The 21,660-nt window shown below is 44.8% G+C and overlaps 1 protein-coding gene across 5 annotated transcripts in view; it reads left to right on the top strand.

Moving 5' to 3' along the window:
- The window catches only part of MLPH (melanophilin), a 445,337-nt gene that overhangs the window by 283,987 nt on the left and 139,690 nt on the right, over positions 1-21,660 (top strand). For all 5 annotated transcript variants that reach the window (XM_085645088.1, XM_085645087.1, XM_085645086.1 and 2 more), the window contains exons 5-6: positions 16,366-16,404; positions 17,981-18,063. In XM_085645088.1, coding sequence (XP_085501214.1) covers positions 16,366-16,404; positions 17,981-18,063 — 122 coding nt within the window. The remainder of the gene's footprint in view (positions 1-16,365; positions 16,405-17,980; positions 18,064-21,660) is intronic.

Raw genomic sequence — 21,660 nt, 5'->3', positions numbered from 1 at the left:
ATCTCGAAGTCTAGCAAATGTCAAAGTACTAGCGTCCGAGTAGAGATCAGCAACCAAATGAATACCCTATGCTACCAAGATAGGACCAAGGGTAGTATTGATTGTTGTCTCGGTTCTTTTATTATTCCATAGGAGCATATAATTGAAGTTAGCAATATTACCAGCATGGATTTTGTCAACCAATTTTAAGGCTTGAATTGTATGGAGGATAATTCATCTTGAATGAATACGATTAAGGGTGGACATGATTAAAGAGGTAGCAGTAGAGAAAGGAAAGAAGAGGTGTTGTTTGATAAGTAACCAAGGCATGTGTTTCATAGGATCCCCAGCAAACCAACAGATAGGTATTTTGAGTAGCTAGAAATGTTGTCTCATAATGAAACCAGTTAGGACGTTTGCAACCACCCTCTCTAAAATTCAGACAATGGTTTTTAGAGGGTATTCTGGGCTTCTTATTGATCAACAGGAATTCGGAATTCATTTTATGAATAGTAGAAAAAACAAATGAGAAACATGTATGGGAAGCATGCACAAGAGGAAGTTTACTAAGTGGGAAATCATCCTTTTCAAAGTTTCCATCCTACCCCACCATGAGATGTGCTTAGGTGACCATACTGCTAACTGTTCCTTTACTTAATCTACTGTTTTTTGTTCATCATGTGTCACAGAGTCAGTTAAGTCACAACTGAAACAGATACCGAAGTAAGTCCTTTGTTTTGCTGCCATAATAAGCCTTTATTCCTGATACATTACGTTGGCACTGAAGGTTAAGGGGGGAACATAAGTTTTATCTCTGTTCAGTGGCTAGCTTGAAAATGTAGAGAAGGTCTGAATAACAGCAATAATGGCTGTAATAGCTGCACCAGTGTCTTCTGTGAGTATCAATGTCAGCTGCTGTTTCAAAGCAGGAGTTATTGAACCAAAATCCTTTGATATCAGGAGAGGTATTTGGTATGAGTAACAGAGGGTCAATAGTTAGGAGGAACAGAAGGTGGGATGAAGGGCAGCCTTGACGTGTTCATTGTTGCAAAACAGGGGAAGCAGGCGTAGAAGCATTAATTTTCATTCTTGTGGAAAGGTTAGCATTGAGAGCAATATAGAGAGCATTTTTATAAAGAGGGAGGCCACCAAGATTATAGCAGCATATGGCCACTTCTAATTTGGTCATGTGACCTTGTCTACAGCTTTCTAGCAGGCAAAGCGATAGCAGCTGTTGCAAGAGACTGGGAAAGGGAGGCTTTTTCAAGAATGTAGCAAAACATGCAAATTGTATCACTGGCAAATCTGCCCTTGACAACCTGACTGCGAGGCATGGATTAATAAAACATTTGATGCGTTTAGCGAGGATTTTTGATACATTTCTGCTTCCATGTTTATCAACGAGGTTGGTCTGAGGTTTTTTGGAACAGAGTTTTCCTTTCCATTTTTTTGGAATGACAATTGTAGCTGTGTAATCTGTGTGAGAGCAAAAGTTTTTTTAGAAACTAATGGGTAGGCCATCTGGTCCTGGAGCTTTATCTCCCGGAATGAGATTAGGGCAATTACACCGTTTTCTTTAGACGGGCACTTTCAGAGTGGTCATATTGATGAAATGTAGTGTATGAGGGCTGTGTTGCAAGTGAGAATCCGAAAGTGCAGGGAAGGACCCCACATCGCTGACAAGGAGCACATGGAAATGAAGTGGATGTTGAAATATACTAATCGGGAGAGAAACAGGTACAAAGAAAACATCTCCCAAACTGATAGCCCGTGATATTTAACAAATTTGACCAACAAAGCAAATTAATTTACAGTATCATCAGTGTAACAGCAATGATGGAAAACACTAGCGTATTGAAAGCGCAAACAATATACTTTTTTGTAATTGCTTGAGAGAAATATGTAATGAGATTGAATATAAAATGTGCCGATTGGCAGCAATATTGTGATCTTGTTTACTTAGTAGCTATGAGTTGGGCGTGAAACGCTAAACCAACATTGATTTACCAAACTTCACTACAGAAAGAGATGTATGTTAAAGCCATACCTAACAACTGATGCACTGCCTGGAAAATAACATGATATAGAAACTAAAGAAATCAAAATACTGGGCTAATAACTTGCCAAGGTGAGCATAATCTTCAAATGAGTGAGAACAAAAGCCAAAGTCTCTCATAGTGTGAGGATGACTGATTAATAACAAGCATTTGCAATGCAATCGGTCTCGCCTTTGGGACCTCATATGTATTTAGCTGTGTAGCACATTAGCCTGGGTGCTGAAGCATCTACTGTTCTTTAAAATACATCTCTAATCACCTTTTGCTCTTAGTGGCCATTCTTCCAAGTTGGGTTGAACAGTCCGCCTGATTAACGCATACAGGCCTTCTGGAAGAAATGCTCAGTTTTCTAACAAAAGAAAACACCCAAACAATAATTATAGGACCATTGTGTGTTATGGTGTAGCAGTGGATCACTGCAACAAGGTCACATAAACGGTAACAAACAGTAAGATTTACAAAAAGTTCCTCTTTTCAAGCTCTGCATTGACCAGTGTTCCACGAAGCCTGGCGATAACAGCGCATGCGCTGCACTCACCATGCGGGTGCCTTTTGCAATCAATTCTCCCAAAGGCTCACATGAACGCGTAGGGATGGACAAAGATGGCTGCTCTCGCCCTTTGTCCAAAGATAACAGCATGCGCGTGTATGTACGGACAGTGGACAGTCCAACGCCATCTTGCGAAGCTTTCATTGTCATGGCAACGAAAATGCCGCTTCGCGTATGGGTGGACAAAATGTGTGCGCGCATGACGGCGTGCTTTTGCTTTCCCTCCCTCCCCCCTTGGGGCCTATCCTTCTTCCTCCCCCGTCTCTCGCCGCCGGGTTCACAGCTTTCGCCACATGGCCGGCTCGGAGATTCAGATGGTCATCCTGCTCATTGCCACCTCGGTGGTCGTGCTCATCTGCTCGCTTTGCTGTTAGTAGTTTTTAAGCAACCAGCAGCTTTTGTCCCCATCAAATAAGTTACGTGACTAGCTTTCCGGAAAAGACACGAAATCTGATGCGGTGCAGCTCAGGGAGCTTTCTATGGCTGCCACATCCGTTCTTCTTCCATGTGCCTCGCCCTGGCGGCCACAACTTGCCCTTCTTCCAGGACTCAGTTCCCCTCGCAGGCCGTTTATTGGGAAGCTGTGCGCGATTCCACTCTGTGCCGTCCACTCCACTTTGAGGTTCTGTAATTCTCGAGACTGACTCCATTTTATTGTGCCACCATTTTGTGTTGCCCTCACATAGGCCTGTGAAAGTGGCCTGGCCTTCTTAGTCCATGTATACATTAACTAGGTTTCTTTCTGACTCTGGAATGAACTGTAAGAAACTGACCTCTTCACCTGAAACTGACCTCGCAAAGCCAATTTCCCTGATCGATCTTTGTCTGACCTTGTACAAGTGGAAGTGTATGCCTCGACAGCCTCAGGGACGTAGAAAAATTAAAAAAGCGGACATGTTTATTTATATGTTTCAACGGTTCTGTGGCAAGTGTGCTTACATTTCCACCTCGAGAGAGAAAGGAGGGTGGCGCTGAGTGACCGTGAGAGCAGCTTCCGGTGAAACGGGCCTCAGAGCGGCACCGGCCCTTGATTGTTCATAACAAGCAGTCAGAAATAATGACATTTATATCTACGTCACATATAATAAAATCTTCACTCCCGATGACGTTGCATTAAACTACAAATATGAAATATCCTCATTCTCGCAGGTACTCATTTGGTTTTCATCACGGGGGGGTCGTTGTGGCTGGCCCCGCCCGGTACCGTCATGCCAATTCTGACACAGAGTAAGTGTCAATCACTGTGCTAATCTCCTTGGCTTTTCAAATTAAATTTACTTTTAGCAGCACCTCGCCCTGTAGTTTCAGCTACCGCTCTAGTACAATCATTGCTGTCAGTAAAAGTTGAGTTCAGCCCCTTAAAGCCGAAGCTGGGGAACGATTTCGGCGACACATCCCCCGCAGCGTCTGAGTGACAGACTCTCGCCATGCATTTTAACTGAACTAATCCCACGGCTGCAGAGCTGCAAGTGTCACAGGCCGGGGTCTGCCCTGGTGTTTAAGGGCGTCTGTTTGATGGTGTTTGCCGCTGTAGCTTTAGGTCTGCCAAGTGTCGCGCTCCCCCTCCGCTAATGTGCTGCATAGCTAAATACATATAAGATCCCAATAGCAAGACTGATTGGCATTGCCAATGCTTTTTTTCCTTGATTCTACAATTAGACAGTAAATTCACAACATTGTAAAGCTTAAGTCACACTCGTGTACATACATTCATTCAGAAGGTATACACAAACATTTAAGAGGTGAACTGGGATGGGGACCTAGTGGTTGTGTAGCATTTCTTCACAACTTGAATTGCTCTGTGGAGGTAGACCCTGCTCACAGCTGATTGTAGCTTTGTATCTTCTTCAATTACAAGGCATTTTAATGTATTTATGTGATTATCTTTTTATTCAGGGATATTTATGTAGCACCGATCTAGCCCGGATAAGGGTATTTGCACGCTTGAGGGGTGCCTGGTAACAGATGTCGTTTACATAGAGTGTTTATTTATATGTCATAAGTCTACCAGGCTGTGACATATGTGTGGGAGATTCTGTCATGAATACTCCATCGGGTTATCAAGGGTCTTAAGAGGCTTAGAAAGTCCATGACAAGGAACAGCATTAAATAAAAGTTGTAAATTAAACACCTTGCAAAATCTTTCCCTTCAATGCAGCTCACGCTGACGTGCAAATGCCGCACACTCCCAGCTTAGTCCACGCCTTTCGACATGTATTGCTCTCGTGTGTGCCCCGTCCCCCGCTCGCGCCCTTGAATTTGGCAATGAACAATAAATGAAACGGATATACTGTCTCATCTCCCCCTTTTATTTTCAATGTCAGCCTATTTTATCCCTCCGTACTTCACACAAATAGTTTTTTCCCTTTTATTATGTAAGGAGGAGGTTTCTTGTCAGTCAAAATGTGGATAAGAGTTCAACACTTATCTCAAACACTTTAACACTTAATAAAGGAAAATATGACTTTCCTTCAGTCTCTTTCGAAATATTTCCCCTTGTACTTCTGTTGCGCAGGGTGAGCTGCCTGCTTAGTACAGTACAGAGCCCATCCCTCTCTGCAGCTGTCACCATGCGCCAGATAAATGTGCTCAGCATCAGGTTCGAACCAAAACAGAACAATCAAAGATCAATTTAAGTCAAGAGTTGGGACTTGGAGCTCCTCAGAAAGGTTAGTATTTGTTTTGTAAAATAAGGGTTTGAAAATAAAAGGTGCAAGGCCACTTTACAGCCAATTGTGCTTAGCTTCTTAAACACCATACCCTCCGAAACACGATAACAGACATGCCCTTCAGATGAAGTACGTTCAAGTCTCCGCACGGCTTGCTGATGATCACCGGAGCTAAGGTCGGCCTCAGTGTTTAAGGGAATGAAGTCAGAGGCCCGGCTACGGAGTTCCTTCCATTCCCAGCACCGCCTGTTGTTCTGCAGAGACCAGTCCAAGGATAATTCCCACAACTCCGAACAGCTGGAAAACAGCTCGCCTGGAGTTGCCCATTGAATTTGCACGTGTTCATTATCTACCATTGTACGAAAACACGTAAGAAAGCTTTGTCCGGAACTTGTGGTTTTTCAAGCGATGGCAGGGGGCGAAAGCCATTTCAGGCATTGCCTGCATATAATCATTCTTTAGTTTCTAACTTTGAAATAGAGCTCCAAAAACCTTTATAAATCTCTCACTCCCCATCAGTGATAGGACTAGCTGTACCATGGAAAGGAAAGCGAGCTCCCGCTCCTTGTGCTGGGTGAGAGAACTTCCCTGTAAAAGACTGCGACTGCCCTGCTGTAAATTTAAAAGCGCTTGTGAAAGAGAAAGCGCTTGTTCAGTTGCAGGAAGTGGGCGGAAGCCATTTTCAAACACCCTCCGCATGCTACGCAGGATCTACAGGTGGATCCCCACCGAAACAAGAAGAACGGTCACCCAGGCCCTCGTCAGCAGCAGGTTGGAATACGGAAACGCCCTCTACGCAGGAGCTGAAACGGCTTTAACGCATCCAGAACGCCTCTGCACGCCTGATCCTCGACATCCCTCACCGCAGCCACATCACACCCCACCTGAGAGACCTGCACTGGCTCCCCGTCAACAAGAGGATAACCTTCAAGCTCCTCACCCACGCACACAAGGCACTCCACAACACCGGACCAGCGTACCTCTACAAACGACTCAGCTTCTACACCCCCACACGCCAGCTCCGCTCCGCCGACCTCACCCTCGCCACAGTCCCTCGCATCTGAAGAGCAACCTCCGGCAGCAGATCGTTCTCCCACCTCGCCGCCAAGACCTGGAACACCCTCCCCATCCACCTACAGCAGACCCAAGAACTGCTGACCTTCAGAAGACTCCTCAAGACCTGGCTCTTCGGGCAGTAGCATCATTCCCCACCCCCCAGCGCCTTGAGACCCTCACGGGTAAGTAGCGCACTTTACAAATTATATCATTGATTGATTGATTTGTTATCTGTACCATAACAAGCAAAACCGGCAGGGCTCAAGCAGCAAGGGGGAGGGGGTTTGGGGACATGCAAGCAAAACAGGGAATCCTCTAATTTTGAAGTCAGAGAAAGAAAATTAGTGTTGGAAAACAGAATTGGACACTTGACTTGCTCTTTGGATGCACATAAAATGTGACTAGATGACAAGATTTACAGACCTGTTTACAAAAACGGAGCAAGTGGGTGAAAACAGGACCAATCCTGTGAATTGCTTTTCAAGAAAGAAAAAAGGAGTTCCTGAACAGATGTTAAAATGGTGACCTGTGTATTTATATTGTACTTAGTCCCTACTCTCGGGGATGGCTAAACACCAGAAGAATGCAAAAACAACAGTTGATGGACAGAATGCAGAACAATGTTGTACATTCACCCCAGTACAGAGATCTGGGCCTAAATCCATCGTTTTTTTGCTCACGATGCCATTCCAGTTTGAACCCAGCCATATGCAAATCAGTCTTGACCCTGTGCTTCATGGGAACAGTCCAGCCCGAACTGCCAAGCCAGGTCCTCCCTTGACTGGAAACAAGCATCCTAGAACCGGTTTTGGGGTTTCACCCCTCTTCAGCCAGGATAGCTTGATTCCAGTGGCATGGAGAGCACGGGACCCATCCCACTCAGGGTGACAAATGCAAAAACAACAATTGATGGACAGGGTCAAGACTGATCAAGACTGATTTGCATATGGCCAGGTCTAAACTGGGGTGGCATGGTGAGCAAAAGAATGATGGATTTAACCCAGATCTCTTGACTGGGGGAGAATGTTTTGATTTGTTCTGCATTCCGTCCATAAATTGTGTGTCTTAAACACAGGAAGAGGCATGACAAATGCATGCCATGGACAAATGGGGAGAAAGAATATGAGAGTAACAAGGGAGCCAGCAAATGGGAAGCCTATGGGCAGGCTAAATGTACTAAAGTATATAAGAAGTATATACTAAAGTATACACAAGAGGTCTCGAATGCTCGACCTAAAAATGTGGCCTTAAATGACACTGTTTTCATTACCCATGTGCGTTTCATATGTATTCTTCCAAAGAAATTCTATATCAGAAGGTTGCGTAAAGACAACAGATTTTCCTTGGAAGACACTCTTGGATTTAGACCGACCAATAAAAGCACGCTGGAATGATTTTTCTATATGTTTCCTCTCAAGGGCTGAAAACCCTTTTCTTCTTTTAACAGTGTCCCCGTCGATGTCCTGGGAGATGGAAATTCTTGCCTTTTGCCATGTGGTTGGCTTAATCTTCTTCATATGCGCTATAATGAGTTCAGAATGTTGAAGTCATAAAGGTTTAAAAATCCGTGGTCTCAGAGAGGTTGCATTTTTGGCTTCAAAGGCGGGAAACTGGTGGGCATGCTTCAGTTCAAATACTTTAATAAAACAAATTTTTAGCTTAGCCGAAATCCATGTTTCTAGAAAAGCGATCATCAAATGAGCCTCCTCCTAGACATCTCCTGGGAGACCCAAAATTCTAAGGTTGCTTCTCTTATTGCGATCTCCTAGATCTGTAATGTCATAACAAAGGGAAGCAATTAAGGATTCGGATTTCTTCAGCTGTTTTGCATTAATGCGGTTATGGTCCTCCACTGCACTGATCCTGCATCCTGCATTTGTGCTTATGATGTTTAGGTCTTTGAGATCCTTTCTGATTCCAGCGTCTTCCACCTGTAATAAGTCTGTGTCTGTTTTGGCTCTTTGGGCAATATCTTTGAAAGTGCTCAGTTTTTTTAAGATAGCCTCTGGTGTGGTCAAACTGTCCGGCCTGTCTTTCACCGGAGAGTCAGGAACTGGTAGTTTTTGTTCGGTCCTTTTGAGGTTGCCTTTCACCTCTTTCTCTTTGTGATTCTAGGATTCCACCATATTGGAGCTTATCAGCACCCTTAACAGCAAGTGTGTGCATCAAGGCAAGAGACACCTTGAAGGAATTGACTTAAAAACAAAAGTCCATTAACGACACTCAGCGCTTACTGGACGTGTTAGCATATCAGGGACCCAAACAAGTGCTTATAATTTGCTGAACACTCTTACTAGTTCTATTGGATGATAAAGAGGTATTGTATGCAGGAGCAATTCTGATTGGTAGCGGGTACCGCTTGGATACCATGCAACAAGGAGGTAACCACTGCAGGAGTCCCTTATGTACACTAGATTGGAGCTATTGGACTTGATTGAAGGATGAGCGCACAGGTGGACAACCTGAAATCAGAGGACATGTAACAACATACAAAGTCACTTAAGGTTTAGCTCCCCATTTATGATGGGATTTATCCCCAGTAAGTGTCACTTGGGGAAATCCCAGTCATAAAGAATCATCAAGTGGTTTGAGAAACCCGATCTGTGAGCCAGTCTTCAGAGATTGCGCAAGTCAATCACATGAGAGTTATGGCCAGAGAAAACCTAGCGCATTGCGACAACCTTAAGCACAAACGTGCTCGAGCGTGAAATTAATTGTGTGTTTAGGTCAAATGGAGGACAGAATGAGGAGGCATAGATTAGGGAGGTGACGGCATCACCCCAGCTGAGATCTCTTGCTCGAATAAAAGATGGGTTGGTGCCAGCTATTGGGGATACAATGCCACAGGTGGAGATGTGGCCGGATTCAATTTCTTTACCACAGCGCTAAATGCATGGCACAAAGCTGAGCAGCCAAATTTGTTCAGCTTTGTGGGATCGGATTGCAGTGTCACAGGTATTGTGCCCTTGCATATAAAGAGGCTGGCTGCAGGGGAGGATCTGGGACAACAAATCTAGTGTTAAAGTAATGAAGATTACAAGTAAGTATTTGAAACATTTGCCCCTGGTTCTGCATTAGCATTAGGGCTTAAATGGTCTAAATAACATGCTTTTCTCTCTCTTGTCATTAAGAAGAGAAGCCCAAGTCACAAATTAATGGTAGTTTAACAGCAAATGATAGAGGGCCTTTAACTCCACGGGGACCCTAGATATTGGGTTTGTTTTCTGTACCAGGCAAGCATTAAGCGCAAAATAATAAAGTGACAGATCAAGTGGGCCTGACGGTCCCTACTTTTTCTATTCTAGAAAGTGATGCATAGTACAAGATACCCAGAGAAAACTTGAGTTCTCAGCTCATTCGTGGCGGCTGCATAGCTAGTATTCAGACTTGCTTTGGCTCTGCTAGATCTTCAAATAATGATACTTCTCGGCCACGCATTTTCTCTGTGGAAATCTACCAGCCAGCACTCTTGCTCACAACACCCTGGCGGGAGCCTAAGCCCAGGGTGCTGTACTTCCCAGCATTCGCGGCCATTTGTCCTGCTCTTCACTTTTGCGGGCTACTCACCCTCTAGGGACACTGAGTCCCAGGGTGCAACCTGGTCTCTTCCTGCCGCGTCACCACTGCCACAGGTGAGGGGGAGGTGCCTCCATTGCGCTACAAAGTGCTGCCTCACCTCCTGCAGTGCCAAGGGCGGGCCCGTCCTGCCCGTCAGTGCCAGGAAGAGGCAGGAAGAGGCAGGGCAGGGCCACCCCCTTGGCTCCTGAATCTCTGCTCCAGGGACTCTTTAGTTGGACCTAGTGGCGGATCTAGGGCACCTGTAACCAAGTGCTCCATAAGCACAAATCAGTGGAACCGCTCCATATCAAGTTGTTCATTAAGTGTGATATAGTTCATATGTACAGTATGACCCTTTATCATTTTTAGTTTGCAATTTGAGTGTTTATTTTTGTTTATTTTCTTTGTTTTTTGGTATATAGCTCGTGTAGCAATTATCTCCCATTGTAAATTATATTATCGGTTCTGTACCTCAGATGGTTCACCGCCTTATAGGCTTATACCAGGGGTGATTTTTGCTTTTTTTTTCTATTTTTGTTAATCGAACATGGGTAGGCACATATGTGCAGCACAAAAAGGGCTCCAGGCCCCCATTCCGGCCCTTTTGCCCCAAGCCTCAATAGACAGGATGCTCCAGAGGGTTATTGGGGTGGTCTCAACTGAAATAGAACTGACGGAGAGGCGCCTGTCTCTTACTCCAGACCTATTTAGACCAGGGCCAGAAGCACTCATTAACCCCTGGTTCCACACTGAGACCAACATAATCCCTGTTTAGGGCATCAGAGACATCATCACCTTCACCTCAACAACTCTCAGTGAAGCCTACAACCCGTAAAGGTGTCACCATCACCTCCACTCTCAAGTCTACCAAATGCAAGACTGGAAAGGGGACAGAAACCAAGAGAAGGAAAAACCCAGCTATAACAAACAGTATAGATGAAACAGCTAGCAGTGCAAGAACGACCGAACCTCCCACCAACCTCCCGCCAGCTCCTGATTGTCCCCCGTGGGTGAGGAACTTGATAGTGGGGCTGGAGAACCAGATGAGAGCTATTGTAAAGGAAGAGCTTGCTCTCATATTCAAGCATTCAGACGCAGGGCAACAGACTGGGTCGAGCAACAAGGGCAACCCCCCTGGTAGCATCGCCATTGCCACAGGTAAGAGGAAAGACTGTAGCTCACAGACCGATAGCATAGCCCAATCTTCCACTGGCAAAAAGGGGCCCACGATGGCTTCAATCTCTGCCGCCCAATTAAGCGACGGAAGTGCAGAGGCTCTTATTGCCCTGCCGCCTGCTAATTCCTCGATGCACTCTGAAACACCTTGCACTTCTGCTTCCCACGATCCAAGGCCAACGTCCGGCCTCGTCCCTCCTTGGGAGGTTACACATAGAAGAGGGCCTATGTACCTAGAGCAGAGGGAGGCAGGGAAAGGCCATATCCAGCAGAGGCCGAGGACATAGGACCAGTGCTATTGACGACACCGACTATAAACCTACCCCCTGCCTCACTCCCTTATGTCATCATTCTAACAGGGGTCCCTGAGATTAACCAGGGGCAGATAGAATCGCACCTAGAACTCAGGAACAAGTGTCTTTTCACACTCCTATGACAGGGCTGGGGACATTTTAATAGTCCGAAGAGTGGGTTGAGTGGGCAAAAATCCCAAAACAACCCAAGGGGATTGTATAGTCATCAATTTTAGCAATCCCCTGACCGTACAAAATATTGCAGGCCAATTTGTTAGCAACCACGCACCGCGCACCGAGGTCCGAGCTCATACTCTGGACTTTTTCTACCCAGGCAAACACATCCTGCACTGGACACCAGCATCTAGGGTCCCAAAAAACAGATTCCAGCCATATCAAAATGCAGGCCAACCCCCTAGACCTCTTTTTAATATTCCAGTAGCAAATAGATATGGGCCCCTCGAGGAGGCGAATTGACTTAGGTTGCAAGGGGGCCTTAACCCCAACAATGGGACGGGGGCTCAAGAGTGCATCAGGGGCGAACACTAGTGGGCTACTGACACAGCACACCTCCAGTAGTAAGGAATACGTAACAGGGGTCCAGCAGCCCTCACCTCCCAGGGGAGCCCTCAACCACCATGGGTTAGGACCAGCCATCCATAATAATTCATCCTCAACTCCTATGGATTATGCAATCCCCAGCCCAGCCCCCACAATGGAGGAAGTTAAAGCCATCCCTATGGCACGGCCAGCTGTCACCCGTAGCCCTAACAACAACTGTCATGATGCATTTGGCGGTAATACTTCCACCGGCCACAAGCTAAGGATTTTATCCTGGAACATCGCTGGAATCAAAAATAAACTCCACAGCCCAGATTGGAGGCAGTTTGTGGGCACCCATGATGTGTGTATGTTTCAGGAGACCTGGGCAAGAGAGGATATAGAGAAGGAAGGCTTTGCAACCTTCAACGTGCGGGCTAGCACAGGGGTAAGAGGCAGACCCTCGAGGGGCTTATGCATCTGGGTCGCTAACCACCTGGATTGCACGGTGGTCCAACTGAGTACCACATCCAATGACCTACAGTGTATATTGTACTCACTTTCCCCTCCAAAACTTGCTCTTATTAACATCTATTCCCGTCCTGTAAACATCACCCAGGAATCCCGAACATAGGCCTACTTAACACCTTTATCGATACAGTTCCCCCGAATGCTAGAATGATCATCGGGGGGACTTCAACTGTCAAATAGAGCCCCTGGCTGACCCCACAGATGCTCCCTCTAGCGAAATGGACAGTCTTTGGTTAATCCCTGACCCGCAAGTTCCACCGGTAAAGGCCTGGACTCCTTTGGTACTCCAGATAAATGCAGCAACCCTAACCCACTCCTTAAGGGCCTGTAATGGCCCTACCAAGTGTGACCAGCCAGGGAAGCTAACCTTTAATAGAACAGGACAACCCTCCCTCCTGGATTATATATTAATGGAGACAAGCATGTGGAGGTGGGTGGTCGACTTCACTGTCATACCAAAACTTGACAGTGATCATAACGCCCTGACTTTGGAGCTTGAGACCCCAGAAATGTACAATCCCATGTCCTCTGGCACCCTGCATGTACCAACCTAATACTCACCAACAATAGAAGGAGACGCAGGTGGGGAAAGTTTAAGCAGTCACCAGATAAGGAGGCCGTATTATATTCTAAAATCATCTCGCCCTTAATGGAAATAGAGCTGGCTGTTGAATCACTCGACACTCCACTTACCATCAGTAGACTTGAGGCACTGCATGAAGAACTGTCAACAAGTCTGACCATCATCTTTAACCCTATGACACATTCTAAACCCATCAAGGGAGTCAAGCAAACCTGGTTTAACAACACTTGCCGCAAGGCAAATGGAGCCCTTATAGATGCTATTAAGCTTAAGGATAGACCCTTAATTAAATCAAGCAGGACCCAGTATAGAGATTGTATTAAGCTGGGCAAGAAGAACTGGGAGCTTGAAAGGTGGTGAGACATTACGACAGCACTTTATCATAGGGATTTGAAGAAGTTCTGGTCTCTAGTGAGCAAAGATGGCAGTGTAGAGAACTCAGCAATAGAGCCAAATATCGCTGCAGCCCCATGTAAACGGCACTTCCAAGCTCTCTATTCATCTGAAGAACCGATAGAGCCCAAAGATGCAACGGTTTTAGCAATCCCAGGGAATCCTAATGAAGACCCCCAATGGATTACTCTAATAGAAGTCTCAAACGCAGTTAGGAAGCTCCCCCTAGGAAAGGCCCCCGGTTTAGATAAGATCCCTGGGGACCTATTCAGGGAGGAACCTAACATCTGGGGACCCTATCTCTGGGCAATTTTTAACACTTTCTTGCTAGGTATGACGATTCCGGGTACGTGGCATGGGGCTGAAATCTTCCCAGTGTTTAAGAAAGGTTCACCCCTCTTGCCCTCCAACTACAGGCCGATACACCTCATAGATGTCACCCAGAAATTGTTCACGAGGATCCTTCTTGAGCATTTCCACTCTTGGATGGAAGAGCATGAAGTCCTGAGTGCGTACCAGGCTGGGTTTAGGAAGAACACCTCCACCATTGATCAGCTATTCAGGCTCCAACTTCTGTACTGGAAGACGGTGTCAATAGAGGGTGGAAGCCTCTATTTGATATTCGTTGACCTCAAATCGGCCTTCGATCTGGTCCCCGGAGCCAAATTGTGGGAGGTTCTTGAGCAGCTGGGCATTCCGCCCTACCTGTTGTCACTGTTCATGTGATTTCATACAGGTAACTTTGCCCAAGTTAGGTACGGGAAATCCAGAGAACTGACCCCCGCTTCCCAGTTAACAGAGGAGTGAGACAGGGGTGTGTCTTGGCCCCAACCCTGTTTTGTCTTTTTATTAACGCTCTGGTGGCCCAATTAAATGAAGTAGATGACAATGATGCCCCAAAGCTGGTGCAAGTCAGGGTTCCAGCAATGATGTTCGCGGACGACACATTGTTGTTGTCCAAGTCTCCCATGGGAATTCAAAGGATCCTAGACAGCTTCTCTTTATTTTGTAAAAATCGAGGGCTAGAGATTAATACAACTAAGACCAAATTTATGGTTTTCAACATCTTGCCCAATCCCTTCCCTAAATGGCACCCTCTTAGAGAGGGTGACTGTCTTCGATTACCTTGGCGTTACGTTGTCATTTGAATGGGGCCCACAACTAGATAAGGCAGGCTTGAGGCCAGCGCAGCTGGTGGGGGGGGATCACCAAATCATTTAGGAATTCCTCATATAAACCGCCAGGCCCTGTTGCGGAAATCTATAAAGTGCAAGTAAGGAGTGCTGCACTGTACGGGGCAGAACTATGGGGCCACTGCTCCTCTGGCGGACTGGCCAAAATAGAAAACCAATTTATGAGAAAGCTTTTGGGGTTACCATCTAGCACTCAGCCTCTTCCCTCTGCGCCTGGACTTAGGAATCAAACCCATTGCAGAAGAGACTAGACTTAGACCACTGACCTTCTGGCGCAGACTGTGGGTGACCCCTGAACTAGCATCCTACCAAACTGAACTCAAGGGGGTCCTAGGACTACAGAGGGTGGGAAAAATGCCATGGTTTAAGCACATCAAAGAACCATGTGCCAGAATAGGTATGCCCGACCTGTGGACCAATCCTGAGGATGTGTCCCCAACAATATCTCAACTACAACTTGTCAGAGCTTAGAGAGCACTCAAACTAGTCGATCTGCAGGCAAACACGAAACTCGGCCTTTTAACGGCTGAATTTTTTAACATAAAAACCGAGTATCTCTTTGAGTCTTTTCTGGATGATATACAGCCTCCCATGGCAAGGAAGCTGTATATCTAGTTCAGAACAGGGACTCCCCCGGTTAATGCCTTCACGAATAAATGGTCAAAAGATTCCTCTGTTGGTTGTCCTGCCTGCAACAGCCCTGATGAGACCGACATACATGTTCTCTTCTTGTGCCCTGGCTATAAATTTGCCAGACGGCGTTGGCTCATACCATTATGTAGAAACATGGGCTGTACACAGTGTTTAGAGGTCTGTAGAATTTTAAGATCTGACACATCCCCCTATAGTCTTTGCCGTTTCCCGTGTTCTTAATTCTATGTGGCACAGGCATAGGGCTTTTTTAGCACATCTCTGTAAATGTTAAAATGTACTTTGCACTCTTGTCGTTTTTAGTCTTAAAATTTTAACATCTTTTATCTGGTTTTAACCATTCTTGTTTTTAACTGGTGTAAAGATATTGGGCAAACCAAAAAAATAAATTATTTTGGAAATATCATGTAATACGCCATCAATGAATTGTTAAGATTAGTCTATCAATGCTATCTTTGTATATGAATTTTTACTTTTTATGGCCTTTTATGACCGAAATAAAGTTGTTGAAATGGTAATGGTAAATGGATTTGTTTTCTGTACCAGGCAAGCATTAAGCGTAAAATAATAAAGTGACCGATCCAGTGGGCCTGACGGTCCCTACTTTTTCTAGTGATGCATAGTACAAGATACCCAGAGAAAACTTGAGCTCCAGCTCATCCGTGGGGGCTGCATAGCTAGTATTCAGACCTGCTTTTGCTCCGCTAGATCTTCAAATAATGATGCTTCTCGGACAAGAATGGTTATGCCAAATAGAGAAGGGAAGATTTTTAAACTTGAATCCTGTTCTTTTTGGATCCCTCAAGTAAAGCCTAAAAAGCCATAAAACCTCTTCCATTAATAAATATGTGATTTAAATTCTTATGGGTGTCAGTCCTGTGCAATAATAACATGTCATTAAGAGAACAGTGCAGTCAGGCTGGTTGCAGAGGAGAAAGGAGGCTGGATTCCACATTCCTCTGCTGTGGACCGGGTCCTGGAGGCTTTTCTCTTCTTAGGGACGATCAATCTATTCATTTGGAAATTTGGGTAGTGAATGAGAAAACCTCATCCAGGTATTTCATCTAAGATTGGTCATGTCATAGTAGGATGAATATTGCGAGTGAATTATCAGTAAAATATCTCTTGTTTTTCAGGTCTCCATGACAGATTTTCCAGCTTGCCAAATATCAACAGTGAGTCGTTTTGTTATGAGGGGATCCGAATAGGGGTATTTCTGTTCTGATGTCACAATGTGTAAGTTAGATAAAAGTCTTTAATAATTTTTGTTGAGAACAGGAAGGTGGATTCAGCGAATTTTATCCCCCATGTTCTTCCTCCAAACTAACCTACTCCCCCCACAAACAGGTAGCATGAGACCAGGAGAGAGCCTTCTGCCATTTGTATACATAATTAGGCCCAGCTGCAAGAAGGGGGCAGGGCAAACCAAACAAAGATAAGGCCCAGAGGGCTGCTATGCAGGCACAAGGCATGGAATAGGGAGTTTCTGTGCCACCCCACTCACACAAGAGGCTCCACTACATGTGTCACAACAACTCGCTGCAATCTCCATCTGCATGTGAGAGGCCTCTCTTCTTGATTCAGATGTTTCAGAGCTGAAAGAGTGCACTAGTGACAGAGGAAGCAGACTCTGCTTATGTGCAGTCTTCCTAGTACTTGTCCCCCATGGTGACTCAGAACCATTAGGCACCAATTTGTCCTCTGGCAAGTCAGCGGACCAATGCCTTTATATGTTTGTCTTCAACATGCATAAATGTTTAGCATAACTAGACCAGATGTGTTCTCCAGAGTCGTAATCAAGTCAGGTTTTCAAGACTACCACCACTGGGAATCCCTTCTCCACCTGAGAGGGTGTGTGGTTTTGAGCGGTGTTGTGAAGTCTTGGGTGTTCCCGTTAGTCTTTGCTCCAGTTAGAATCCCCAGTCTAGGCAGGTGATGTGCCTGGTCAAGGTTCCTTAAGTTATTTCTACGATAGGGCACACCCTTACTGATGTCATGTCAGACAGGGTTTATGAAGGCGATATCCAAATACCCAAAGTATGCCAATGAAACCATGTCCCAGTATTAGAAATAAGAAAAAACAATGTTGCTTAAAGGATTTGTAGCTTTGAGGCACCTGATTCTTCTACATGAACACCATCTTGGACAAGGGTATAGTGGATAACCCTAAAGTCGGTGCTAGGGCCATGAAGAGATTGCACCTGAATGGCAGTGACAAGGAGGGGCTATTTTAGAAAACGATATACATAATTATTTAAATTTGTTGGGGAATAACACGCTTGTCCGTGCATACATCTGCCGTATCAGCGTTGGTTGTAGTGGACTTCCCAAGCCTGGTGATGCAATGAGACAAAGGCTATGCCTGAATGGTAGAATTATGGGGTACAATGTATATATAGTATATGGAGTACTGCTTCAGTTGGACTGATATGCCAGAAAGAATATTCAAGGACAAGGTAAGCCAGGTGTTAGGTCCTAGAACTACCAATCTTTTTGAATCAGCACCCAATTGGCTATCTCCTGTACTCCCATATCCGCATGCCCCCCTCTACGTCACAGATTTGATGATTTTTTTCAAGAATGTACCCCACAGTGTTTTTAGGCAGTGGTCCCTGTGTTACTAAACAAGGTGACATGGGATAAGTTGTTCCATCAGCACTGTGTTCTATTGAAAAGTGCCATATATTAGGCTTTTCCAAGTCCCCCCTGCAAGTGCCTTTAACACATTTTTCCATCATGTTTTCCAACTAGGAGAGTACTTGCGACAGATGGATGCTGGCATGTTTCCTGATGATATAGCGGAGGATGACGACGAGGCACAGCGCTACAGCCTGGTAAACATAACATACTGCAGAATAACATCTCACCTATGGGTTTTTTCCCGGAGAGGTGACATTAGAAGCACATGACTATTTAGGGCACTGTCTCACGTCGTTTTCTAGTGCATTTTTGTAGCGATGATAGACAAATCAGTTTGGACAGTTACTGTTTTTACTGAATAACTTCTTATAAAAAAAACAGACAGGCTAATGTGCTCGGATACCTCTAAAGAAGTGGTCTTCCAACGCTCCCCACCACCAGAATAGAAAAAATCATTGCCTCCCCTCCCCCACCCCCAGAATTTTTCACAATTATTTAATTAACTTTGCATTGTTTAAATATGTCTTGACCTATTTAAACATTACAAGTAAATCAAACCTTTTAAAAATGCAATCAAATACACGATTGCCAATCATACTATTCTGATTAGCTAGGCCTTACTAACTTGTAAAAGTATCCACTGTTTGATTATTCGAAATGGGAGCAGGGGGGTTTGAAGAATATTTAGAGTCCATTCCCTTTAGACACATACTGCCAGCCAGAGATCAATGACACAAAGATATTGGCCTATTACAGAGTTGCTGACTGTTCATTTGTTTTCAACTTAAAACAAAGCACTGCTATCAGCCTGATGCTTCTTTTAACCAGTGACTCCCCCCATAGGATTAGTTAGGGCCTCCATAGGTGGGGGCGGCCCCCAATTTGAAGACCCCTGCCGAGTCTCTGCCAAAGGCATGTGAATTACAGTTCTTCAAACTGAGAGCCAGTCTACCCAAGATCACCAGAGTGTCACAGTAGGCATAGTTGCAAAAGCTCAGAAGCTCAAATGGCAACGGTTCAACTCAGTATTCAAAAGTTGCTTTTGAGCTATTTGGCGAGGCCTGTCCAGGGCGTGTACTCATGTGTCGTAGCGAGCACTAATGAGAGGAAGCATGAGTCGGGAATGCCTTTACTTCATGTCATATGTGGTTGGCTGGGATTTTATTAATGCCTACGATATAATGCGTTGCCTCAAAGATAAATGTTTAGCTTTCTAGCGTGCCCTAGATTGCAGGTTGCAAACTGAGGGGCAGATTTACAAGCCCCCAGCGCCACCACTACATCACTTTTAGTGACGTACTGGTGGCGCAGGGGGCTCCTCCATATTTACAAGGAGAGGAAAATCCACCCTGTGTGACTTTTCCTCTCCTCGTAAATATGGCCCCTTCACACGCAGCACTGTGCGTTGAAGGGGCGTTCCATGGGTGTTGCTGTGGGTGTTCCCACGCAACACCTATGGAACAAGACACATCTCCAGATTTACGAGAAATCGTAAATCTGGAAATGCGTCTGAATGCTATGCCACCCTAAAGGTGGCGTAGCGAGGCGCAACGAGGAGAAATGTTTTCATTTCTCCTCGTTTTTTCCTCTTTCAATGCGTGCTGCATTCTACAGCATGCATTGCAAGAAGAAAAAGCCTCTTGTGATTGTTTTTGTGCAGTAAGGTGCCCCTTCCTGCACAAAAACAATCTGCCCACGACGCAGGCATCCTTGCACCAGAATACCAATGGTATTGGTGCATTACACTAAATAAAGGACCAATGGGACAGATGAGGGCTGTGTAAGTACCAAAGGATGAGGGCTCTCTGCAAATAAAAGAAAATCCACACCAGAAAACCCACACAGGACAAGATTTAAAGTTCAAACCATGAAGGTTTATTCAAAACTAAGAGTCATTAAAGAAGGCAAAACGATTGGTTAGTGAGGCAATTCAATAATTCATAAAATATCTTAAGTATAGAGTGAGTAAGCAAACTGTTTTAGGGACTGCTTGGTATGAAAACAAGGAAATGTTTGTAAATTATCTAAGTATAAGAACAACAAGAGGACTGACATGAAGTCTGACACTGATAAAAGCCAGGAAACGTCTGACACACATATCAAAAACTAATAGTTTCGTAGGAATAAAGAATATTCAGGCACATGCATCAAAAGAAAAACCGGTCGCAAACGGGCAGATTCTCAGAATCTGCCCCTTGCGACCTGTATTTTTGCATTTGGGATGCATCATCCCAAATGCTAAAATCGCAATTTAAGTAATCTCTAAATTGCGATTACTTAAATTGCGATTGCATTTAAGGAATCCCAAATTGAGATTCCTTAAATGCAATGCATTAAAGTTAAAAAATTAGCGATTTCACTAATAGGGTGCACAAATTACCATGAAGTTGAACTTCATGATAATTTGCAAAATCTTTGAAAAAAGCACTTTTGTGCATTTCTCAAAGTTTCATGTTGCGCACACACATGCCCTTAGGGCATGTGTGTGCACAACATATGTTCAGAGGTCAATTCCAGGGGTGCAACAGGGTGTCCTTTTGACACCCTTGCACCCTGAAATTGCATGAGCAATTTTCCATTCATTCCTATGGGCCTTAAGGTCCATAGGAATGAATGGGAAGCTATTCCTTATTTGCGACTCGTAAGTTGCGAGTCGCAAATATGGAATGTGTAGGAATCGCTATTATTATAGCGATTCCTACATGCATAGGATTTTGCGAGTCCTTAATTGCGAATCCTTAATATTCGCTATTAAGGACTCGCAAAATCCTTGCTTGATGCATGTACCAGATTGTCCTTTGCATGGTGTGAAGTGGCACCTTGGGTTACATTCACAGAAACCAGTCAGCATTTCAGAAATTGTATTAGGTAAAAATTTGATCGAATGTTGTGTTATTTAACACATCAATTATTTACCGGATGTGTTAAATAAAGGCAAACTTATAATTCCGTCCCATGTGTCCTGTCCAGGGGTTTACACACAGCACTGATTTTTAACAAGCCACTCGTAATTAGTCCTATGAATCCCTTTCACCTACAAACAAGATGACACCAAAACTTTGTACTCATTCAATACAATGGATGCTTCTTAATCATCCACAGGAACAGAGAAAAGTCCATGACGTGTTACAGAAGTAAGTAGTTAGAAAGCAGCTTCCTCCGAAGCCATGACAGAATTTAATTTCATCTCAGCTTAACACCACAAAATAGAGCTTATTTCAACTACTTTCTGAACAAGCATTTACAATGCAATAGTCTCACATTTGCGAGAGTTGGTGCTATTGGAATTGTAAATGACAATGCGTTTTATTTATGCGTTTGAAAACCTCCCAGCTGTGCGTAAACATGCACTTTGTACTTATAGTCCTTGCTTATGAGAAGCAAGGCTGGCAGTCTCTTTTTTGCCAGCCTTGCTTCTCGTAAGCAAGGACTATACAGGTCTGTAAGAGAATCTGCCAACAGTGAATGATGCCAGGAGCCATGGGGTCCAAGTGGTAGCTTTCAGGAGGTCTGTGAGACCCTCCCACCCCAGATAGGGCATGATGCCAAGAGCCATGGGGTCCCAGTGGTAGTTTTCAGAGGCTGGGTTGGCTTTGGTGCTGCAGGCATGACAATGTTTGTTGGCGCACCCCAAAGACCTCTGTCGCTACGGATTCCCTCCCTACCACCCTTTAACAGCGCCCCTCAAGTTTCCAAAACCACTCTCTCTCACATGCATTTCTTTTGTTTTATAGCACCACTCATGCCAGTGTAGGGTGTCAGAGCACTTTAGATCACACATACACACACTA

This window comes from Triturus cristatus, chromosome 3_1 (assembly GCF_964204655.1).
Source record: "Triturus cristatus chromosome 3_1, aTriCri1.1, whole genome shotgun sequence".
NCBI classification, from domain to species: domain Eukaryota; kingdom Metazoa; phylum Chordata; class Amphibia; order Caudata; family Salamandridae; genus Triturus; species Triturus cristatus.
Note: the sequence above shows the minus strand (reverse complement) of the source record. Positions and strands in the feature narration are given on the sequence as shown.